We start from the raw sequence: 20,662 nt of genomic DNA on the forward strand, positions 1-20,662 counted from the left end.
AAAGAATCCTAACATTTTAAGCAAACCAGTGCATCCATAAATTGCTCTGAAGCTGAGATGGCCCTTCACAGTTGGAACAAGGGGCCTGGGCCTTTAACCCTATCACAGACCAGTCGGTGAATGCATGCTGCCTTCATAAGGGAGCATGAACTTGGGCAAGGCAGTTGTTCAGCCCAGGGCTATTCACAGTAAGGACCAACAGCCGAGGACAGTGCCGTCAACCAGTGACACTCCTACAAACAGGTAGAGATTTATTAGCCTTTTAGTCCTGAAGGGCATGGGTGGCAGGTCACAGGGCCCACTACAGTAGGTTAATTATTGGGATCCTTTTAGTAACTCAGAGAAGGCATAGAACAGTTAAAGCAGGTTAAGCTTGAAAAAGATGAAAAACTGAAGCTGAGTGACAGAAGCTCATAAGAGAAGAGAATTTAAGTGAATTTAAGCTGTCGTGCATAACATTTTTTCTATATATAGCGTTCTTTATTTTGCTCCAAATGAAACTCTTCATGTTTGTAATAATTCTTTTTACAAATTAAACTACTTTATAAGAATCTGACTGCATCATGCATTAAAGCTTCTATTCATTTTTTGATGTTGTTTTTTACTTAGATAATCAAACTAAATAGACGTCTACAGCTTCTGGAAGAGGAGAACAAAGAACGTGCTAAAAGAGAAATGGTCATGTATTCAATTACTGTAGCCTTCTGGCTGCTTAACAGCTGGCTCTGGTTTCGCCGCTAGGGGTAACCTCAACTCAAAAATACTGTCTCAACAGCTGGAAATATAAAGAATTTGCAAACTTCTTTATTTCTGTCTTTGCATTGTATGCCGTTTTACAGTCCCCACCCTGAAAATGTATTTCTCCCAGAAAGGATGGGGTAAAGACTTATATTTGCAGGAGTAAAGGTATATCCTGTCACTCGACTGTATTTAGTTTTAACCAGTTCTGCCCTAACACCTACTTAAAATTCTCCCTTTGCATGTTTTGTAAATAGGATCTAGTTTGTTTGTTGTTTTGTTTTGTTTTGTTTTTGCCTCATCAATCTGCACAGCTAATTCTATGAATGGGAGGGAAAAAAGTGTACAGAAAATGGATTTAGAGAAGTATCTGTAAAGGAAAAATAATACTTTATATTGTCCTGTTTCTCAAACACTGTTAGATTAAACAGTTTAGTTAATAGACATTTTTGCATCCACATTTCAACATTAACACTACTGAAGTCATGGTCTGGTGTCAGATTTAATAAACTCAAGTCACCTCATGTTTCAGGATCACCTTCGATAAAATAATTCCTAACATTTTCAGCAGTTTAAGATGTGGGCAAAATGTGCATTTTTATTTTTATTTTAGTTTTGCAGATGGTTTTCTATAAAGTACATTTTTACTAAGTCCATGTGTGAATGATTTAAAAAGCTATAGAATAAGGTACAAATGTAGTGTATTTAATAAACTGTCAACCAAAGCTATATTTGTGTATCAAAAGATTTTATTTCATCATATTGTGCTGTGAGGTATATTCCATATCCTGTTTCTTTATATGCACCTAAGTTTTCCCGGCTCTGGAGCAAGTAAAGCAATTAATGACTTGGCAGGTAGCAAGAACCCACTTGCTTCCTTTCAGATCTTCGTCCTGGTAGTGGTAGGCACTGGTTTTGTTACAGCTGTTTTTCTAATTTGTAGTGTCTATAAAGTGGTTCAGATAAAAATACCTTCAGTTGTGTTGCTTTTTCCATTGTATTTAGCTGATATACTAAATCTGATGAGATTAAATGCATCAGTGAAACCAAGTGCTGGGAGCCTTTAGTTCCCAAACTTTTTTTTCCCTTTTTTTGTTTCAGAAGTGGATAGAATTTTACTTAGGTGCAGTATTCTCCATACACCTTCAGTATCTTTCTACCAAGGCAGTGAGTTTTGAGAAAGGCAATTAGGGGAAATTCCTTAGATGTAGGTATATTGAACTGTTCTATTCTTGCTTCTCTCCTGTCCTTCCAAAAAAAAAAGTACTTGGAGGAAGGATTCTTTTTTTTAATTTCTAGGGTTTATCATGAGTTTGGTGACAATTTTTTTTACCCATGAAAGTCTTCTGACTTATAATATCCTAATGATGTCATTAATTATATTAATTCTATCTTTATATGTATATCTCAAGGTAATTTCTGTGAATAATTGAAACTACAAAAATGATTTAAAAAACAATGGATAAGGGCTTCCCTGGTGGCGCAGTGGTTGAGAATCTGCCTGCCAATGCAGGGGACACGGGTACAAGCCCTGGCCCGGGAAGGTCCCACATGCCGCGGAGCAACTAAGCCCGTGTGCCACAACTACTGAGCCTGCTGTCTAGAGCCCGTGAGCCACAACTACTGAAACCCGCCCGCCTAGAGCCTGTGCTCCACAACAAGAGAAGACACCTCAATGAGAAGCATGCGCACTGCAACGAGGAGAAGCCCCCGCTCGCCGCAACTAGAAGAAAGCCCGCGCGCAGCAACAAAGACCCAATGCAGCCAAAAATAAATTAATTAAATTAAATTAAAAAAAAAAAACAGTGGATAAAGTTAACACCTCTTTTGTTGGGCAGGCATGAAAAGGATTGATTCCATAAAAGTCAAAAAGGAACATGAGCAGGAATTCCAGGAGATAAGCACAAAAGCTATTTTTCTCCCTATTGACTTTTACCAAACACTGGAGTCCTAGAACTTTCTCTCTTAATGGCTGTACGGGGGTAGGAGATATAATTCCATGTCTTCTTAGGCAGGCACTAGCTGTAACAGGAGACTCCTGCATGAAGCTCGAACCCCAAAAAACTACACCCTCAGTGAAAGGGTAAATGAGAAATCAACTTACCATCCAAAAGGGGACAACAAAGAAACATGTCTTCACCTTGTCACAGATCTAAAAACAAAAGAGCTTGAGTCTCTCTAACTCCAAAACCAAGCCCAGCTATGCCAGCCTCCCTCCCCTAGAAGTCATTTTGCATCGTTGTAAGGAAGTGGTTTGGGAGTTGAGAGGAACAGATTCACTCCTGGTCAGGATGGTCAAGAAATACTTCTTAGATGTTTGAGCTGAACCTTGAAATAAATAAATACATGATTTCAACAAGCAGAGAATGAAGAAAAAGATTCCAGATGCAGGGAACAGTGGAAGAAAAGGATACAGTCAGGGCCAGTAACAGAGTAATCAACCTACCATACTCACTAGTGCCATACAACTAAGTAGCAGGTACAAGTGTAGCAAGTACATTGTGCCACTGCTTTCGGAACTCTATTTAAAGGTTGGGTGTTTTTCACTTCTAGGAATACTTGTTGAAGCATTTGCTGGTTATTGACACTTTGAGGGATAATTTTATGAAAATATATTTGCAAGAGAGCTTTCCTTCTTTTCCTGCATGAATGTCTGTTATCCAGCTTCTTGATCATATTTGACACTGAAATTGAACTTTTTCTGGCCTCAAGTTTGGAAAAATGTAACTGCCATAACTTGTTCTTTTACTTACAATGTATTATCGTGTCAGTAAGTAGAGACTCGTGTGTGCACAACACTGACCTCAGTAGTAAGCGGTTATAGCAGATGCACCACAAGCCCTGCTCTTAAGGAACTGACAGATTAATGGAGGAGGAGGGAAATAAGGCGTATTAAAGAATTAGAGGATTATAAAAATAATTTTATGAAGGAGGAGGAATTTGAGATATATGCCCAAGAACAGGGAGAGAGTGTTTCAGATGGTGGATGCAGTAAAAAAATAAAAGTATAAAGATTCCAAAGTGAGATTGAACATGGGAACGGAAGTGAGAAATAAAAAACAATGAGCTTTGTAAATGACTAGGTGCATGTTGTATGTGTGTGTGGGGGTGGGGGGGTGTATAGACATGCATTTGTAAGTTTAGGTACCAGGGTAGAGATGGCATGTCCCCAGAAGCCACCTCACCACAAGTGGCCCGTAGGCTTTAGGCATTTAATCCAAGGCTGCAGTTTCCACAAGACCAAAATTGCAAACAACTAACTTGCCAGCTGTTTCAGCTGATTGTGCTATTGCCAGCCATCCTTTCTTTTGCCCTTTGAAATGAGAGGCTCACGTCTCTGTTCATGACCCTGTAGAAAACTGGGGTCATCTCTCACCCATTTCCAGGCTAATGAAGACTATATGCACTGTCATTGACTTGTTCAGTCAAATACAGTGAGCTGTCGTGTTTATTTTACTTGTGTTTTAATTTTTTGACTCTTGGCAGTTAGACATTCATGTAATAAGTGTTGAGTCTTGGCTAAAAGCTGAGTACTAAAGATAGGATTAATTCATTCAACAAAATATTCGTAGTGGCCCTACTTTGTATCAGGCACGGTACTTGGTACTGACTATACCGGGAGTGAATAAAAGAAACATATCCCTGTACCCATGCAGCTTATGGTCTTATGGGGGAGAGTGAAATTTAAGAAACAAGTACACTTTAAAATGCTATTGCCATTGTGATAAGTACTGTAAATCAGCAGTCCCCAGCCTTTTTGCCACCAGGGACTGGGTTCGTGGAAGACATTTTTTCCACGGGGTAGTGGGGGATGGTTCAGGCGGTAACGAGAGCGATGGGGGCGGCAGGTTCTGAAGCTCTGCTCGCTCACCCGCCGCTCACCACCTTCTGTGCGGCCCGCGTCCTAACAGGCCGTGGACCGCTGCTGGTCCACAGCCCGGGGGTTGGGGACCCCTGCTGTAAATGAACGCTAAAGGAGAGAGTAAAGGGAAGCCTGCCTTCCATTAGGCTGTTAGGGAAGGCCTCTCAGGAAAAGTGATGACTTGTGCGGAAGTCTGAAAGATGAAGAGGATTTAGCTGGAGATCAGACAGGTGGGAGTGGGAGGTGGGAGCTGGGCAGAGAAGAGGCCTTGCTGAGGGCCTGAAGAAGGGAAGAGCTAATGAATAAGTGGATGAGAAGGACATGGTCCCTGTTCCCTTAAATTGTCTTAAAGTGATAGATTTATAAACAAAAATATGTTACATTGTGACAGGTATGATAATCGTGGTTTGGGTAAGTGCTAACTTGTTTTGTTGAAAGCATGCACTCTGGGAAGGCTTTCTCAAGTAGTAGATTTTTAAGCTAGACCTTAAGGATAAATAGGTATTTATAGGAGCATAGGAAGAAGGTCTTTATACAGTAAATGGGTTCAGAAAAAAATGCCTGTAAGTTCTTGATGTTACTGATTGGGGGGAGGGGGACAGCTATAATATATGTATTGTAAATTATTTCTAAAATCTTAAGCCCAGTGAATATAAATAATTGAAATAAAAAGCAGGAATGATCATATTCAGAAAATTGTAGATTTTGAGTTTTGTCTATTTTATAACATTTTAATATGGTAAATACACTGTTTTGTTATCCTGTCTTAAAGTTTGGCATCTATATAAGCCAGATTTCGAAAGACTGATTTTTTTTTTCCCTAGGTATTTATTGTTTTTTAATTATTGTGAAAAATGCGAACATAGGAAAATTGAAGAGTGTAATGAATTGCCATATGCCTATCACCTAAATGTAAGGACATTTTTCAGTTGCTTCATTTTTTAGCTGAAATGTCTTAAAAACATGACATTTTCCCCGAAACACATAAATATGCATTTCTGAAAAATAAGGACATTTTCCTACATAACCATAAAACCATCATCAGGCATAAAAAAACTAACAGTAAGCCCTTAATATTACCTAAACCAGTCCTTGTACAGGTTCCCCCAGTTATCCCCAACGAGGCTCACATAATCCATTTGGTTGAATCATGTCTGTCTCTTTGCTCTCTTAATCTAGAATAGTTCCCTCCACCCATCCAACCTTTTATTTTTCTTATACTACATTTTCTTGTTGAAAACAAGGGACTATTGTCTGTTTACTGTCCCACCTTTTGAATTTGTCTGAATAATGTCCTCTTTCCCTGGATTTTCTGTAAGCTGAATTAGGTCTAAAAACTTGATTGTATTTAGATTACTGTTCACACTTGAATAACTCAGGAGTTAGGGGCTCCAACTTTCCATGCAGTCAGAAATCCACATGTAACTTTTGGTTGGCCCTCCATATCCTCGGTTTCTCTGTATCCAGGACTCTGCACCCACAGATTCAACCGACTGCAGATCGTGTAGTACTCTAGTATTTACTATTGGAAAAAATCTGCATTATAAGTGGAACTGCACAGTTCAAACCCGTGTTGTTCAAGGGTCAACTGTATATATTTAACCTTTTTTAAGTATAAAGAAATGCAATGAAAAGGTCCCATACTTTGGCTTCCCATGTAACTTCTGTTCCTGCTTACCCTCCTCCCTCCCTTCCTTTCTCCACATGTGAGAACATAGTTAGAAAATCCAAATAGTACAGAAGTACAGAAAGACACAAAACAAATTGAAAGCTTCTCTCCACTTTTCCCCAAAGTCAACCACTGATGATATTTTTCTTTCCATCTGAAAATGTGCATTTACCAGCACGCTTCAGTGTGAAAGCTTGATTTGTTTTTTAAGTACATCAAAGGTGACTTTAAAAACAACCTTTGGATTAAACTGACTCATCCACAGCTTTCTAGATAATGTTCCATTATTGAATTTCTAAAAGCATGTCTTTTAAATGTCATTCTCAAATGGTTCAAACTGGTATTTCCATTTTATTATTATTAAACTACACAATTCGGCTTCTTCGCTTAGAGACTCCTCCACACAGACAACCGAGGAAGCCAATGACTATCTGACTGAGCCCAAACAGGGTCTCAAGAATGCCCACGAGCAGTAGACCTAAAAATACTGAGAAATGGATAATCCTATGTTTGTTTTCTATAGAATTGAAGTGTAAGCTGTATGTTCTCCAGTTACTGGCTGTTGTGTTGTTGATGGAGGGATTATTGAAATCCGTAGGAGAAATACAAGAGTCATTGAAGAACCACTGCAGATCGAAGGATTCTGGATGAACGGCACTGCACAAAATGAAAGAAATGATAAAAATAAGATATTCAGGAATACCACTGACCATCTAAAGAATGCAGCATTGTGCCTAGAAGAAGACATGTATAGTAAAACAGAAAGTGCTTTTGAAACATCGTGCCCAGAAACTATAGCTAAGATGAGGGTTTCTGAGCGTGTGCCGTTGTACTCTTAACAGTTGTAAAACGTTGACATCATATATCCCATCATTCAACAAGCATCTACAGAGGATCTACTCTTAGGTTGAACTGTATGAAATTTTCTATGTCAGAAAGGGTTGAATATTAACAATTTCCTGTGGTCGCACCTATTCATGCAGGTGCTCTTCTACTGGCTAAAGAAACTAAAATAAATGAGCTCCCCCTTTCAAGGAGCTCAGTTCTTAGTGCGAAACTGCTGTGTTGCGTCTGTTCTTAAACCAGATGTACAATTTTTGCTCACAAAAGACATTTCAGATATGTCTGGTTAAAACCTTGTTGTAACAAGGTATGGAGAATGAGAAACTTTTAGCCCTAACACATCCATCCTGACATGATTTATCTTTGGTTTTCTACAGTAGGACTAAGTGTTCTTAGAGAGTTTGCATTTCTGGATACCAGCAACTGATGTGCAGCCTGGGAAAAACAACAGTATGTCAGCATGCGGAATATGAGTATGCTTTTTGCAGTTTGCAGCAAGCGTAGGGTCACTCTTCTGTAGTTGTTTACTCTCCGTAACTGTCTGTCTCCCCAACTAGAGTGGGAATACCTTGATGCTGTGACCTCCAGCTTGGCCTGGCGCCTGGTACATGGTGAGTAGCCATGAGCTGAGGACTGAATGTGTATAGCATGTGTGGTTGAAATCTCTAATTTTCTACTCCAGCTCTACTAGTAAAGGGAGTTTCTTTGGATTTTGATCCACAACTGTGGTATGCAAATTTTGAGAGATTTTTCTTTTTTAATGCAGCGAGATAAGGAAAAAGGGAAAAAATTTTTTTCATGTAACTACAAAAGTGAATTCTAGTTATTTTCCATACTGAACAATATATAGGTAACGAATGAATTAGGTTGTTTTTTTCTTCCAGTTTTACAAATTGTGCCTAGATTCAGGCACAGAACGATCTTACAAGACTGAAATGAACCATTTCCATGTAACTCTTCAGCATTATTTGTTACTCTGTGAGTTAAACTTTTGATTCATTGTCATTCTGACAGTGTGTTTCTATTATGTTTGCATGATTCCATTGGCTGCTGCGTTGTTTCTTAGGGCTTGTAGGTAAGCCTCTAGATTTTATTTACTTATTGTGTTTTTATTCGATTTATCAAATTATAAAGGTAATATATGCTTAGGGCTTACAATTTTTTTAAAAATATTTTTTTATTTACTTTGGCTGTGCCAGGTCTTAGTTGCGGTGCACAGGATCTTCGTTGTGGCACGTGGGATCTTGAGTTGCGGCATGCAGACTTCTTAGCTGGGACATGCATGAGGGATCTAGTTCCCCGACCAGGGATCAAACCCGGGCCCCCAGCCTTGGGAGCGCAGAGTCTTACCCACCGGACCACCAGGGAAGTCCCAGGGTTTACAAATTAAATTAGATCAGAAGTGGAGAAAGTCAATGCTCCCTTCCCTCCCCTGGGGCATCCTCCATTACCATTCTCCAAAGATGAAAGTCAAGTTTTTGGTGTATATTTCCAGAAATTTTTTATATACATGCACGTATGCAGCCGTAGATTTTTAAAAGACAAGGGTAATCCATCTAAGTCAACTACTCCTTTTAGACAAGACCATACCCAAAGCATTCTGAATGCAGTGATTCCTCCATTTCTCTGCGATTGGGCCAATTGGGATTAATGTGCTAAATCCCTAAGAATCTGTCCCATGCGAGGTAACATGGCACTGGGTCAACACCACACTATTCTAACCTAGCTAGCTGCAGCTGTGTAAGACAGCAAACGGTTACTCACGTTAAGTTTTTAAATGAAAATTCGCAACTGGAAGTGCTGTTGCCTTGAGAGTTACAAATGAGAGGGCCCTCCGCGAGAGCCTGGACGGACACCATCAGGCAGTATGCAGCTCCAATGACGGTGATCACGTTCAGAAGTGATGAAAGAAACAGCTGAAAAATAAAGTAGGCACGTCTGCACATGTTGTTACATGTTCCCGCTCTGTTTCAAGTTTCAGCAGCATAAGCAGTCTTTATCATCAACTGCTGCCATTCTCCTGACACCTTACAGTCCTAGATCTTAAGATCACAGTTTGATTGGGTGTGACTGACACAAGAAGGCAGAGGGCAAAGTCCCTGCCATTTCATTAGACTTGCTAAAAATCATTGGTCTTGCCACTGTTTCTGAAAAACCTGAACTCTTATGCTCTACACGAACCTTGTCCATTTCAACGGACCACTACAGTGTGTCAGGAGCAAAGATAGACTGTAAATAACTAGCAAAGTAACTATAATCCTAGATAAATACCAAATGTCAGGATAAGGTAATTTTAAAAAAATAATAAATCGAACTCATGGCTATAAATATGTACCCTTTTAAACAGTGGCTCTCACCCCTGGGAGCACATGAGAATCACTTAAGGTGCGTTTGAAAGATACTAATGCAGAATCTCAGGGGGGCCACCAGGCACTGGTATTTTTAAGATTTTCCCCAGGTGATTGTAATGTTCCCATCAGGCTGAGAACCATTGCTTTAAAACCTCAAGCTCAGTCAGGAATATTTACTGTGATTTCTTATTTATTGATTTACCTGCTTCCTTAAAGAATTATGAGAGACCTCAGTGTTAACTTCGTAACAATGTTCATGGCATAAACAGTATGAAGACTGGGAATTTTGGAGTCTGACGGATTTGGATACAGACCTACCTAGTAACTGTGCTACACTGGCAGGTTATATGCTTTCTCTGAGGATCAATTTCTCAGTCAGTAAAACAGAGATCATAAAATGTATGGGTTTTCAGAAAAATAAGATAGCGTATTTGAAAATATTTTGAGTATAGTGAGAGAAGGTTAATAAATATTAATTTCCTTTTAACATAGTTACAATTTTATACATACCAAATGTTTGAAAAAATAAGTGTTGTCTCCTTTAACTTAACTAGACAAGGACAGTTAACATTCTGGTCCTAGTAAACCAGTCTTTCATGTGCATAAGAGAACTGAGAATACTTTTTCCCTAAGTATTTCATACACACCACACAAGTAACAAGTATTTGAGTATTATGAAATTGATTACAGCCCTGAGTGCAGACTTATAAATCTCCTTTCTTTGAAAACCTTTAGACTGAAACCGAAGATTGAGGAGAGGTCTGAAAGCTCGCTCCAAAACTAAATTTTTGTGGGAAAACAAAAAGACAAACTTCACGCTTTCAGCATTATCGTATAAATTATTCTAAATAACATGTTTCTAGGACCAGCCCTGCCACTGGAGCCACACGGTGATTCAGGAGATGCTGACGCCTCAGCGGCTTTGCTGAGATGCCCGTAACTGCTTATGCACCAGACCAGCTGTGCCGTGCTCACCCCGGTTTTGTTATTGCAGCATGCTCTTTTCCTCGCTGCTAAGGACATTGTTGTTGCTGGAATGACCTGGAAATGACATCAACAAGAACAAAGAATATTATTACTTCTCATCAGATGATAAAGCAATAATCTTCACTTTCTACTTGCCAGCAGTTGTGGGAAGCCAAGAGGCTTAAGAGAATAAAAAGGAAATGTGGCAATGTCCTTGATCTTGTGACCTTTATGATCCCCATTTGGACCATAAAGATTAAAAAGGGGGAAGGGATGGAGGATTTCAGTATAGCAATTTCAGACTCTTCCGTCTACGTTTTTACTTTGAGTCATCATTAGAGAGACTTGGATTTTAAATAGAGTAAGTTATTTATTCATTATTTTGGAAGGAACGTTTCTGAAAGAATGGTTGCATCATCCAAAATTCACTTTTTTTTTTTTTTTTACTATAATCTGCAACCACTTACCCAATTTCCCCAAAATAGTGTGAATTAATCTGGCAAGCATTCAGAAAGGAAATTGATGGTTTTGTCTGCCTGGCAATTGGGAACTAAGAATTCTATCACCACCCTTCTCCCACTTCCCTAACTTTCCTCTCACTCCCAGGGTCACCACCGGCTCAGTAGTTCCCCAAACTTATGATTTGAGAATTACTCTTAGTTCTACATTCTCCTTTCTACTCCTGTATCCATGGTATGGAATGATCGCACTTCGCATTGATGTTTAGAAATCTTGTATTACATTCTGTGTCAAGGGAACACATATTGCTGGGGAAAGCTGTAAGAAATGATGCCATGTTCTCAGGACTTAGGTTAAAATTTCTACTAATAACTAGTCAGCAGCTATAACTAGAAATTCTTCATGAAAGAAGTTTTGTATCATTGAAGAGTTGAATGTCGATTACTTCCTTACACTTAAGATATTTTAGCCATAAGTTTTTTGCCATCTCAGCACAGCTGCCCTTGAGTAGTTCTCTCTCTCTCCTCCCACTCTTGTTTTCTAACATTTTACTGAGTTCTAACAACATACCAGGCACTGTTATAGGTGCTGTATGTGTTTTAGTTCATTCACAGCCTCATAAAAATCCTATGCGGTAGGTGCCAATTATCCCCATTTTACTGGGTCGGAAAACTGAGGCACAGAAAGCTTGAGTAACTTGCCTAAGAAAGTGGAAGAGTTGGGAGTCAAAGTTGGGCATTAGGGTTCCAGAGCTCAGACTCAACCACTATTCCAACCACACTGGCCAATTCTAGCAATTCTCTGTTCCTTCATAGAGCTTGCCATTCTCATCCTCCCCACCACCATCACCCCCCTCGCTCATCTCATCGTCCTCCTCCTGATTGCTCCTTCCCCAATCCATCGTTCCAAGACCATGTCCACCTTTGTCCTTTCAGAGCAGGTCTCGGATTGAACAGCCTTACAAGGCAGCTTTCCTGACAAACTTCACCCCACTCTGACCATGTGCTGACTCTGTGTCACGTATGGAAGACACTTGGTATTGTTATCAAACTTTGCTTACATACTGCCTGGAACCCGACACTCTTATAATTCAAAGGGCACGTGTATGTATGGCAGCCTAACCATTCAAGGCATGGCTGAGAGCCCAGAAGAAAAGGGAAAAGAAATTTATGTACCCAAATAGGTGTCAGTGTTCGTGGGCTAAATTTCTTTTGTTGTACTTATAAGTGATACTGCCTTCTGAGCTTAAGGAACAAATCATTTAGAACAGGAACTGGCAAACTGGCCCACCGCCTCTTTTTTATAAACTTTTATGAAAACAGACATGCCCATTCGCTTACTTATTATCCATGCTGCTTTGGTGCGCCAGCAGTAGAGTTGAATTACTGTGAGAGAGACTGGCTCGCAGAGCCTAAAATATTCACTACCCGGCTTTTCGCAGAAAAAACGTGTTAACCCCTGATTTAGAAAATTAATTATCTGTTAAAGTTAGTGCAACATTAAATTATAATTAAAATGGATAAATCATTCCATTTTCCTTATTGATGTAAATTAAACTCTGCTAACTTTCTTGAAGATTAATTTATTTCAGAGATGCTGAAAGAGATACTTTCCTAGTTCCCTTCTCTTGCAAAGGGATTTTATAAAGTAATAATAGCTTATCATGTATGAATCCTCACCTGGTTGACTTCATGGCATGTTGACACATCTTTGTTACATCATTATGGGTAACTTGATAACTCTGTATTTCAACCATTTTGCCCATTCAGAGCTTTGGAAATTAGAGGGGCTCTTTATAGGATGAACATTAAAATGTGAAAGTGTGTGTGGGTGTATGTGACTGAATTATAAGTCTTCCAGATAATCTGCACAAATAAGTAATCTTGAGAATAATCTTTCTCCAATTCCTAAGCACATTTGAATGCATAGGAGTTTTTGTGAAACTTTTTCTTGATAGTCGTTTGTTTTTATAAAGAAAAGAAGTAGCATTGTTTATTTTTCCTTACAGAAACCCATATTTTCATCCAGTTTTAGAAATAAGGCATATGATTTCGTAAGTGAAGTACAGAAGAGCTTTAGACCATTACAACTCTGATAGAATTCAAACTTTTAGGATTCCTCTAAGTACTTGAACATGAAAGTAACAAACAAAACAATGGCTCATTATATAAAATCTGTATTTTGAAAATTTTTGTTAGACATAATATTTTCTAATGTAACGTTCAATTTCTTCTTCTCTGTTACGATTTTAATAATTGGTGAATTATTACACAATAAGTGAACTCAGTAAATAAGCATGATTAAGATTAGGCTTACAATTAATCTATAAAATAAAATGGCCTTTATTTTTTAGAGGAAACAGTTCAAGGAAACGTTTCAAGTCATTTTTTCAGGACTTGGAAGAAGAATGTGTATTGATTTTTCCATTTAGCAGATAGGTGAAGGTAATTATGTAACATTTTTACTCTTAGTCATGGTTTCAAAGATGAAAAGGTTCACCTCTGTTTTGGGTAAATCATAAAACCATAAAATGACTGTATTTTATGAAGTAATAATGAATTCCATAGTTTTTATTATTAACTACTTCCTGCAAAATTCCCTGTTTTTGAAACAATACTAATTTAAAATTCTACAGATTAGAAAGATTTCAAGAACTATGACAAAAGTGCTTATCACGACAGTGATTTCTTCTTCATTAACTTTTCTGTGTATTTACAAGTATATTGAGAGTTCAGTGTTTTGAGCTAAGTCAGTATTTTGATAGATGTAAAGGGCACAATTCCCTTTGAAAAAAGATATCCTTCCACATTCTATATATAGCCAAGGATCAAGAAAATAACCTTTCTATCACCCACCTGTTTGCTTGTGAGCCTAGTCTAGAGTTTGAGGCTCTATCTATAAAATGTCTATTGAACTTTTCAAAGAGTTGTTTGATACTTTGAAGATATTCCACAATACCAAGTAATAGTCAGAGCCTGGCGTGATACCAGTACATTGTTAATATTTATTGAGGTGATAAAGCAAACTTAATCCTGGAACAAGAAAGTCCAGATTCTCTGAAATCATTTCATATTTATATAATTTTTCTATGCTTCAGTTTCCTGGTCACTTAAGTTTATGGGTTAGGTTATAGATCTTGTCTTTCCCCTTTGTCAGCCTGAGACAGGTGATGAGGATTATGGTGCTAATACTGGTGGAAAACAGAGCTTTGGAGTCAGATAAATCTGGAATTGGGTTTCACCACCTACTCTGTGACCTTGTTAACATTCTTAACCTTCTGTTTGCTGGTCTGTTAAAATACAAATGTTAATAACTACTCAGCCAGATTATCATAGCATTTAAATAAGATAGTGTAATGTATGAACCCAGTGGTTAGCACTTAACAGTGGTCTCTCTGTTTCATATATAATGACCCACGAGTGTTTTCATGTTAAGTCTGGAGATAAGACTAGAAGCAATAACTGATCATCATTGTAACACACACACACATACATCCAAACAAAGGCGCATTTCTCTGGCATTAACGAGACTGCAAGTGGGTGCTATAGTACCCAAGTGGTATAACAAAAACAAGGCTCTTGAATGCTGAATTTTCAAACTTCAATTACATCCCCATTTTACTGATATGCAAACAAAATCACAGGATAAATGATTTGCTAACAGTAATATATTGGAGACACAACCAGAATATCTCAATATTCTGTCATGTCTGAAAACAGGATTTATTGCTCTGCACAATGGGTACCACCCAGGCCTACTGCATCAGAATTCCCAGGAGAAGGTCTGTAAATCTACATGTATTACAGGTGCCTCGGGTGACCTATGATCACGTACATTGGGGGGTTCTGTCTTACACTGCTCTGCTGCAGATTTCAACAGATAGACCTATTAATAATTATCAAACATTAAACAAGCACCATGATGTATAGGTTGTAAGTCAGATCTGAGTCAAAACGTCCCTGAGGTCAGAAAGCCAGGGTTTCAAGTCCCAAACCTCTTGCACCAACTCCCCTCGGTGCAGGCAATGCCATATTCATGCCTCACAATTATCATCCAGGAGACTCATCGTGCATGGAATGTTTCTTCCCCTTCCTCTTGAGCACTTCCCGCTTTTGCTGTATTCCCTGTGAATACTCAGAGGCTGGTTTTGGCAAAGGAAAGCTGAGGGAATAAATTCAAAAAGTCCCGAACACTAACTATGAAGCTTGGAAGAGCAGCCTTATACACGAAGAAGTACGATACGTAATTACCCCACCAACTTTTACCAATATCTTATTATTTTTTGCCCAAGCTCCCTAGCCTGTACCACAGTTCATTTAAATTGTTGTTCTTCACTGATGCCAATATAAATTAATTCCATACCCACTGATCCTCACTATATCCTAAGCCAAGACATAGCTCACTGCAAGGCTGCAAGATGGTCTTTAGACCATCTTCAGTAAAATAGCTCCAAATCAAGTCAAATAAATTTCACTCACCATCAGACCTGCTCCAATAATCCCAGGGAAGAACCATTCAAAGCAAGAGATGGGGTTTTTAAAAACTTGGTCTTCCTCCACTAAGTTGACAATTAGAGGTATTGCATTGAGAATTACTCCCAACAGAAGCAGAACCAACAGGCTGAATCCATTGCAGGCTGTCCATCCTTCGCAGCAGGTCATGGTCACCCCCTGGTTCGAGGAGAAACCCTGTCAGGGTGGCTGTTTTTGTGGCACTGTCTTGCCTTTTATCCTGAGCCTTCTAGTTAAAGCTCAGCACTTATAAAAAAAAAAATTACAGAGATCAGTTCAGAGTCCAGTAGGGCAGGACATTATTATGAGGAGTATTGCAGGAAGTAAGGACGATTTTACATTACCATGGGGTGGGGAAGGTAGGTGGGAAAAAATCTATGGTTGCTACTAGATAAATTTATGCATGAAAATCGGCACATAAAAACAAAAAAAAAATGGGTTTAAGATACACTCTTCTAACATATTTTACATTTCACTAGTATGCCATATAAAAAGTAAAAACAAGAATATCCAGTTAAGATAACCTATTTTTCTTGTTGTATTGATATTATTACAAGCTATGGAAGTTCCTTATTTTGAAATTGTTCAACAAGAAAATGAATATATATGAGATTGGGAGAAAATATTTTCTCTGCTGCAAATGTTCTTGATTAGTCAAAATGTTAGGGTTCAGTTTCAGGCTGTATGCTCACACACACAAAACAGGCTTTCTGCTTCTTGGTCTCTACCCATGAAGACTGACTGCTGGTCCTGTGTTTGTTTACTGTGAGATGCCTCTATATTCTTATAATAAATTATCCCCTTGTTAGTACTTTAAGTGGGTTTCTTTTTTTTTTTTTTTTTGCAAACAAAACCAAAGTTACTAAAACCAAGGATAGAAAAGTATACAAATAACTTGTCACATGCCATACTAAAACAGTAAAAAGAGTCAAGAAAATGGAAGGATTCTATCAAGATGAGCAAAGAAACAGAATTCCTCTCGGCTTTGGAAGATGGCTAGAATTTGACACAAAAAGATGGTCAGAAAGGTGTTTCATATACTACTATCAGTTGCAGAAAACCCAAACTCTTCTAGCTATGCTAAACTGGAAAAAGGATAATTGGGGAATCGTGTACAAAACTGTTGGGAGGGCTGGAGGGGCAGTCTCCAGGAATGCCTTCCAGGACATGACTGCTGAATGGCCCCAGGGGAACTTCTGCCTCTGCAGTCCTCACAAAGGCAGGGAAATGAAGAAGCCACCTCTGGAATGCATACACCACGACAGCTGCCATCCAGGAACCCACCACCACTGCTGCTGCCACCGCCCCTCTGCACCCTCAAGGGTAGACAGGACCCTGGAACACTGAATTTGACTTCTGCTGCCACTGCAACTTCTTCTTAGCTTTCGTGAAAGTAATATCTGGACCCAGGAATATTGCGGCCGTGCATAAAACTCAAAACCCCTGCCCCCGCATCTTCCTTCACAGCCACAGACAGAAGCAGCAGAAAGAGGGCCTTCACCTCCTTGCTGTCTTCCGTATTGCTACTGAAAGCGGGGTGTGGCTGCTCGCCACTCAGAAGCCAATAAAGAGGCATGTTGGTGGAAAGGAAAATTTGCCGAGGGGAGGGCGGACTCCTGTCCAAAGGCCGACTCCCCACCCCACTGACAATCAGTGGGCAAGAGCTTTCATAGACGGAGGTAGGGGGCTACATGTAGAAACAGCACAGTCAGCTCTGACAGTCACCTTGAAATTGGTCATCGGTGGTCTGACCAGGGTCATCTTGATTGTTTTAAGTACAGTTAATCTTCAGTTCCAGGGTCGGTTTGTTCCCATTTCCTTGAGGCCTGTTCTCGGAATTGTGGCAGCTTATGTCGTGGCTACAGTCTGGTCATCATGTAGTTAACTTCTTCCACCTGGTGGGGCTTTCAGTATCTGTAACACAGCTCACAGGATACGGCTCAGAATATTATCTATAGCCCCTGAGGAGGAACTAAACGTCCTTGACTTTGCTTAGTGACCGATCTATTATTATTTGGTCTCCTTTGACTCTTTTCCTTTGTTTCTGCATGTTCTCACTTCTCTGATTAAACTTACTCTTTGGCTAAAGTTTTTCTACGGACAAAATGCAGGCTGAGGACGTGGGGTGGGGGGCAGGCAAGGACTGCAGGGTCCTGCTGCATTTCAGTATCGCTCAAGGATTGATCTAATTATTGCAATATCCAGACTTAGATGCAGAGTACTCTAGAAAATGTAGTTTTGCCACCCATGTGGGATCTTAATTCCCCAACCAGGGATTGAACCCGTGCCCGCTGCATTGGGAGTGTGGAGTCTTAACCACTGGACCACCAGGGAAGTCCCTGGAAAACGTAGTTTGTAATCATTCCAGTCTCTACTGTACCGAAAGCTATACTAGAATGACATTGAAATGAATATTGAGCAAGACATTTCACCAGGGTGATTTCATTTAAATTGTATGGAAAAAACTCTCTAGAGTACCTGGGATTACCATTACTAGGTACCATTTTAAGTGATTTCAATCATGTTTGTGTTTCTTCCATGTCTTAGATGTCTAGAATGTCTAGATATACTTACACGTCTAGGATGACATGTAACATTTTAAAAACGAGTTAAAACTACCTGTTTAATTCAAATGAGAACACATCTCAAGAAAACATATTAGAAAAATATGTTTCTTCCAGGGATAGGACTTAATATATGAGAGAGAATGGAGTCACAGCCAAGTCACATTTGTGCCATTGGTGAAAACAAGAGGTAAAGCAAAAGCACTTTGTTTTGTCCTCCCCCCCGACCCAATGCTTCTTCTAGCCCACTGCACACCACGGACCTAAGAGCAGTAAGGATTGTAGTCAAACACCAGGGACCACGTTTCCTAAAATTCTCTAGCTTTTACTGGCTTCTGCTCACCCCATCTTCTGCTCACTCCGTGGTTGGAGTTAAGTAGCTCCAACCCTGCACTGAGTATGCCTGACAGTACTACCCCAGGAGGAATTCATGTGATATGAATGGGTATTAAACACTCACCCATGTTATGTCAGGCATCCTCTTCTAAACACACTTCAGTCAAATCAGTTGAGGCTGATTTGACTGAAAAACTTGGGCTTTATACACAGATATGGCTAACTGTCCACTAACATTTGTGCTTTTACATTTCATGTAGAGTGGTTGAGAAGTGTCCACCCAGCTGCGGACTACGTTTCCCAGTTACCCATGCCTCTAGGTTGGGCCATGTAACTATTTCTAACCAATGGGAAGTTATTTTCATCTAAGGAGTTTACAAAGTGATGGAGGTCATCTATTTTCTTCTTTTCCATTTATAGTTTGGAGACAACCAAGCTACACTGGAAGTCATGTGCTGAAAATATCAGCTTCCATGGACCTAAATCTGTACCAGGTAGAGGCCCAACCCCTGCCCCTTCTGCCCACCTAGGACTGTTCAGGATAGTTGACATCAACAAGCAATAAATGTCTATTGTTAGAGTAGCTAGCATTACCCCCAATAAATTCAGTGTGTCCCTTGTCTTTCACCTTATAACCTTCTGGACCTTTGCAACATATTGCTGAAAGTCAACTCCATCATTCCCACCCCTCCTCAAAAACATCAAAAAAAATGAGAAGCCCACGCACCGCAATGAAGAGTAGGCCCCGCTCACCGCAACTAGAGAAAGCCCGCGCGCAGCAACGAAGACCCAACGCAGCCAAAAATAAATAAAAAACAAATCAAAACAAGACACTGAGATACCATATTTTCCTAGAGTTTTATTCAGAAATTATATTTAGGAAGATTAGGGAACATTAGAAACTGTAAGAAATATACTGTACTGGTTATATACTTACTGTATATAACCAATATAAGTAGGAATACAAGCGCAGAAGTTCCACAAACAGAAAAGTAAACGTTTAAAAAGAATGAAATACATTTAAAAGTATCATTTCATTCCGCTGAACTCATTAGTGGGAATTTTTGCACCCTCAGACCCAAGCTGTGACCTATTTGTGTTGCAGGGCAGATTTTGACTGATGGGTCATATTGGATTGAGAGTTGTTTATATATACATAAACAAATTTTAATGCCCACTGTAGCCAAAGTATATACAAGAGTCTGTGGGGTAGAGACCCTGTGAATGTAATTTTGAGAACTCAGTAGCCTCCTGTGCCGCTAAAGCTGTAAAGGCTTGTAGAGATTCTCAGCTCAACCTTAGTATTTTTTTTTTTTATAGACTTTTACTTTTTTTTAAAGTATTTATTTATTTATTTATTTATGGCTGTGTTGGGTCTTCGTTTCTGTGCGAGGGCTTTCTCTAGTTGTGGCAAGCGGGGACCACTCTTCATCGCGGTGCGCAGGCCTCTCACTATCGCGGCCTCTCCTTGCGGAGCACAGGCTCCAGACGCGCAGGCTCAGTAATTGTGGCTCACGGGCCCAGCTGCTCCGTGGCACGTGGGATCTTCCCAAACCAGGGCTCGAACCCGTGTCCCCTGCATTGGCAGGCAGACTCTCAACCACTGCGCCACCAGGGAAGCCCTCAACCTTAGTATTTTATAGATGAGAAGTAAGACAGTCAGATTCAGGGAAGCTAAGGCGACTCACTCATGGATAGGCTGCTCTGGCAGAGCATGGTCTTGAATTTGGGACTTCTGATTTCCAATCAGGTGTCTTTCTGTTCAATTATAAACTTGATATTTCGATGAACCAGCTGGTGGACAGAAGCCAGGCGCAATCCCACAGCATGAATGAGATCCCGTAGACAGACCCACCTTTGGGCCTGTCAGCCCGGGAATGTGAAACACCCTCTTTCCAAGAGCATGGTGGCTCTCCGCCTGGGCACATAAACAGGATGGCAGGAGTAGCTAGAAAAACAGATTCAGTATAATTTTGTATTTGGCAAACTAAGTATGTGTTACCTTGGAAACACAACATAGTACCAGTAAATTTTGGTTTTAAGCTATGGGCCCTCAAGGAGACTGCAGTGGAGTGAGAGCTTATGTACAAACAAGCCATCTCAGTGCCACGTGCTGAGTCCTGTTTCAGAGTCAAGTCCCAGTGGTGCTCCCTCCTTCCCAGAGGAGGTCTCCACGGGGGTGATTCGTCAATAATCACAGGAGTTTTCCATGCACCCAGCAGCACCCTTAGATTTGGGCAAGAGGCCCGAGGCCCTGCACGTTAGGGTCCCACATACCAAAAGCATATGGACATAAATCTATTAAAGAACACAAGGGCCCCTCTGCCACGTAGGATCCAGAACTTGGCCTGTAATCCTCAACA

At 39.9% G+C, this 20,662-nt stretch overlaps 2 protein-coding genes across 7 annotated transcripts in view; one reads left to right on the plus strand and one right to left on the minus strand.

The window, feature by feature from the left end:
- MFF (mitochondrial fission factor) overlaps positions 1-5,301 on the plus strand; it is a 37,893-nt gene extending 32,592 nt beyond the window's left edge. For all 6 annotated transcript variants that reach the window (XM_059928841.1, XM_059928842.1, XM_059928843.1 and 3 more), the window contains one exon: positions 610-5,301. In XM_059928841.1, coding sequence (XP_059784824.1) covers positions 610-741 — 132 coding nt within the window. In that variant the 3' untranslated portion in view covers positions 742-5,301. The remainder of the gene's footprint in view (positions 1-609) is intronic.
- Positions 5,302-6,597: 1,296 nt separating this feature from the next.
- TM4SF20 (transmembrane 4 L six family member 20) lies at positions 6,598-15,590 on the minus strand. The gene is made up of 4 exons (XM_059928847.1): positions 15,367-15,590; positions 10,439-10,504; positions 8,877-9,028; positions 6,598-6,926 (listed from the first exon to the last, which is right to left on the minus strand). Exons 1-4 carry the CDS (start codon positions 15,547-15,549, stop codon positions 6,635-6,637), a joined length of 693 nt encoding a protein of 230 aa, XP_059784830.1. The 5' UTR covers positions 15,550-15,590; the 3' UTR covers positions 6,598-6,634.
- Between the last annotated feature and the right edge of the window lie 5,072 nt (positions 15,591-20,662).

Source organism: Balaenoptera ricei, chromosome 7, assembly GCF_028023285.1.
Source record: "Balaenoptera ricei isolate mBalRic1 chromosome 7, mBalRic1.hap2, whole genome shotgun sequence".
Taxonomy (NCBI): domain Eukaryota; kingdom Metazoa; phylum Chordata; class Mammalia; order Artiodactyla; family Balaenopteridae; genus Balaenoptera; species Balaenoptera ricei.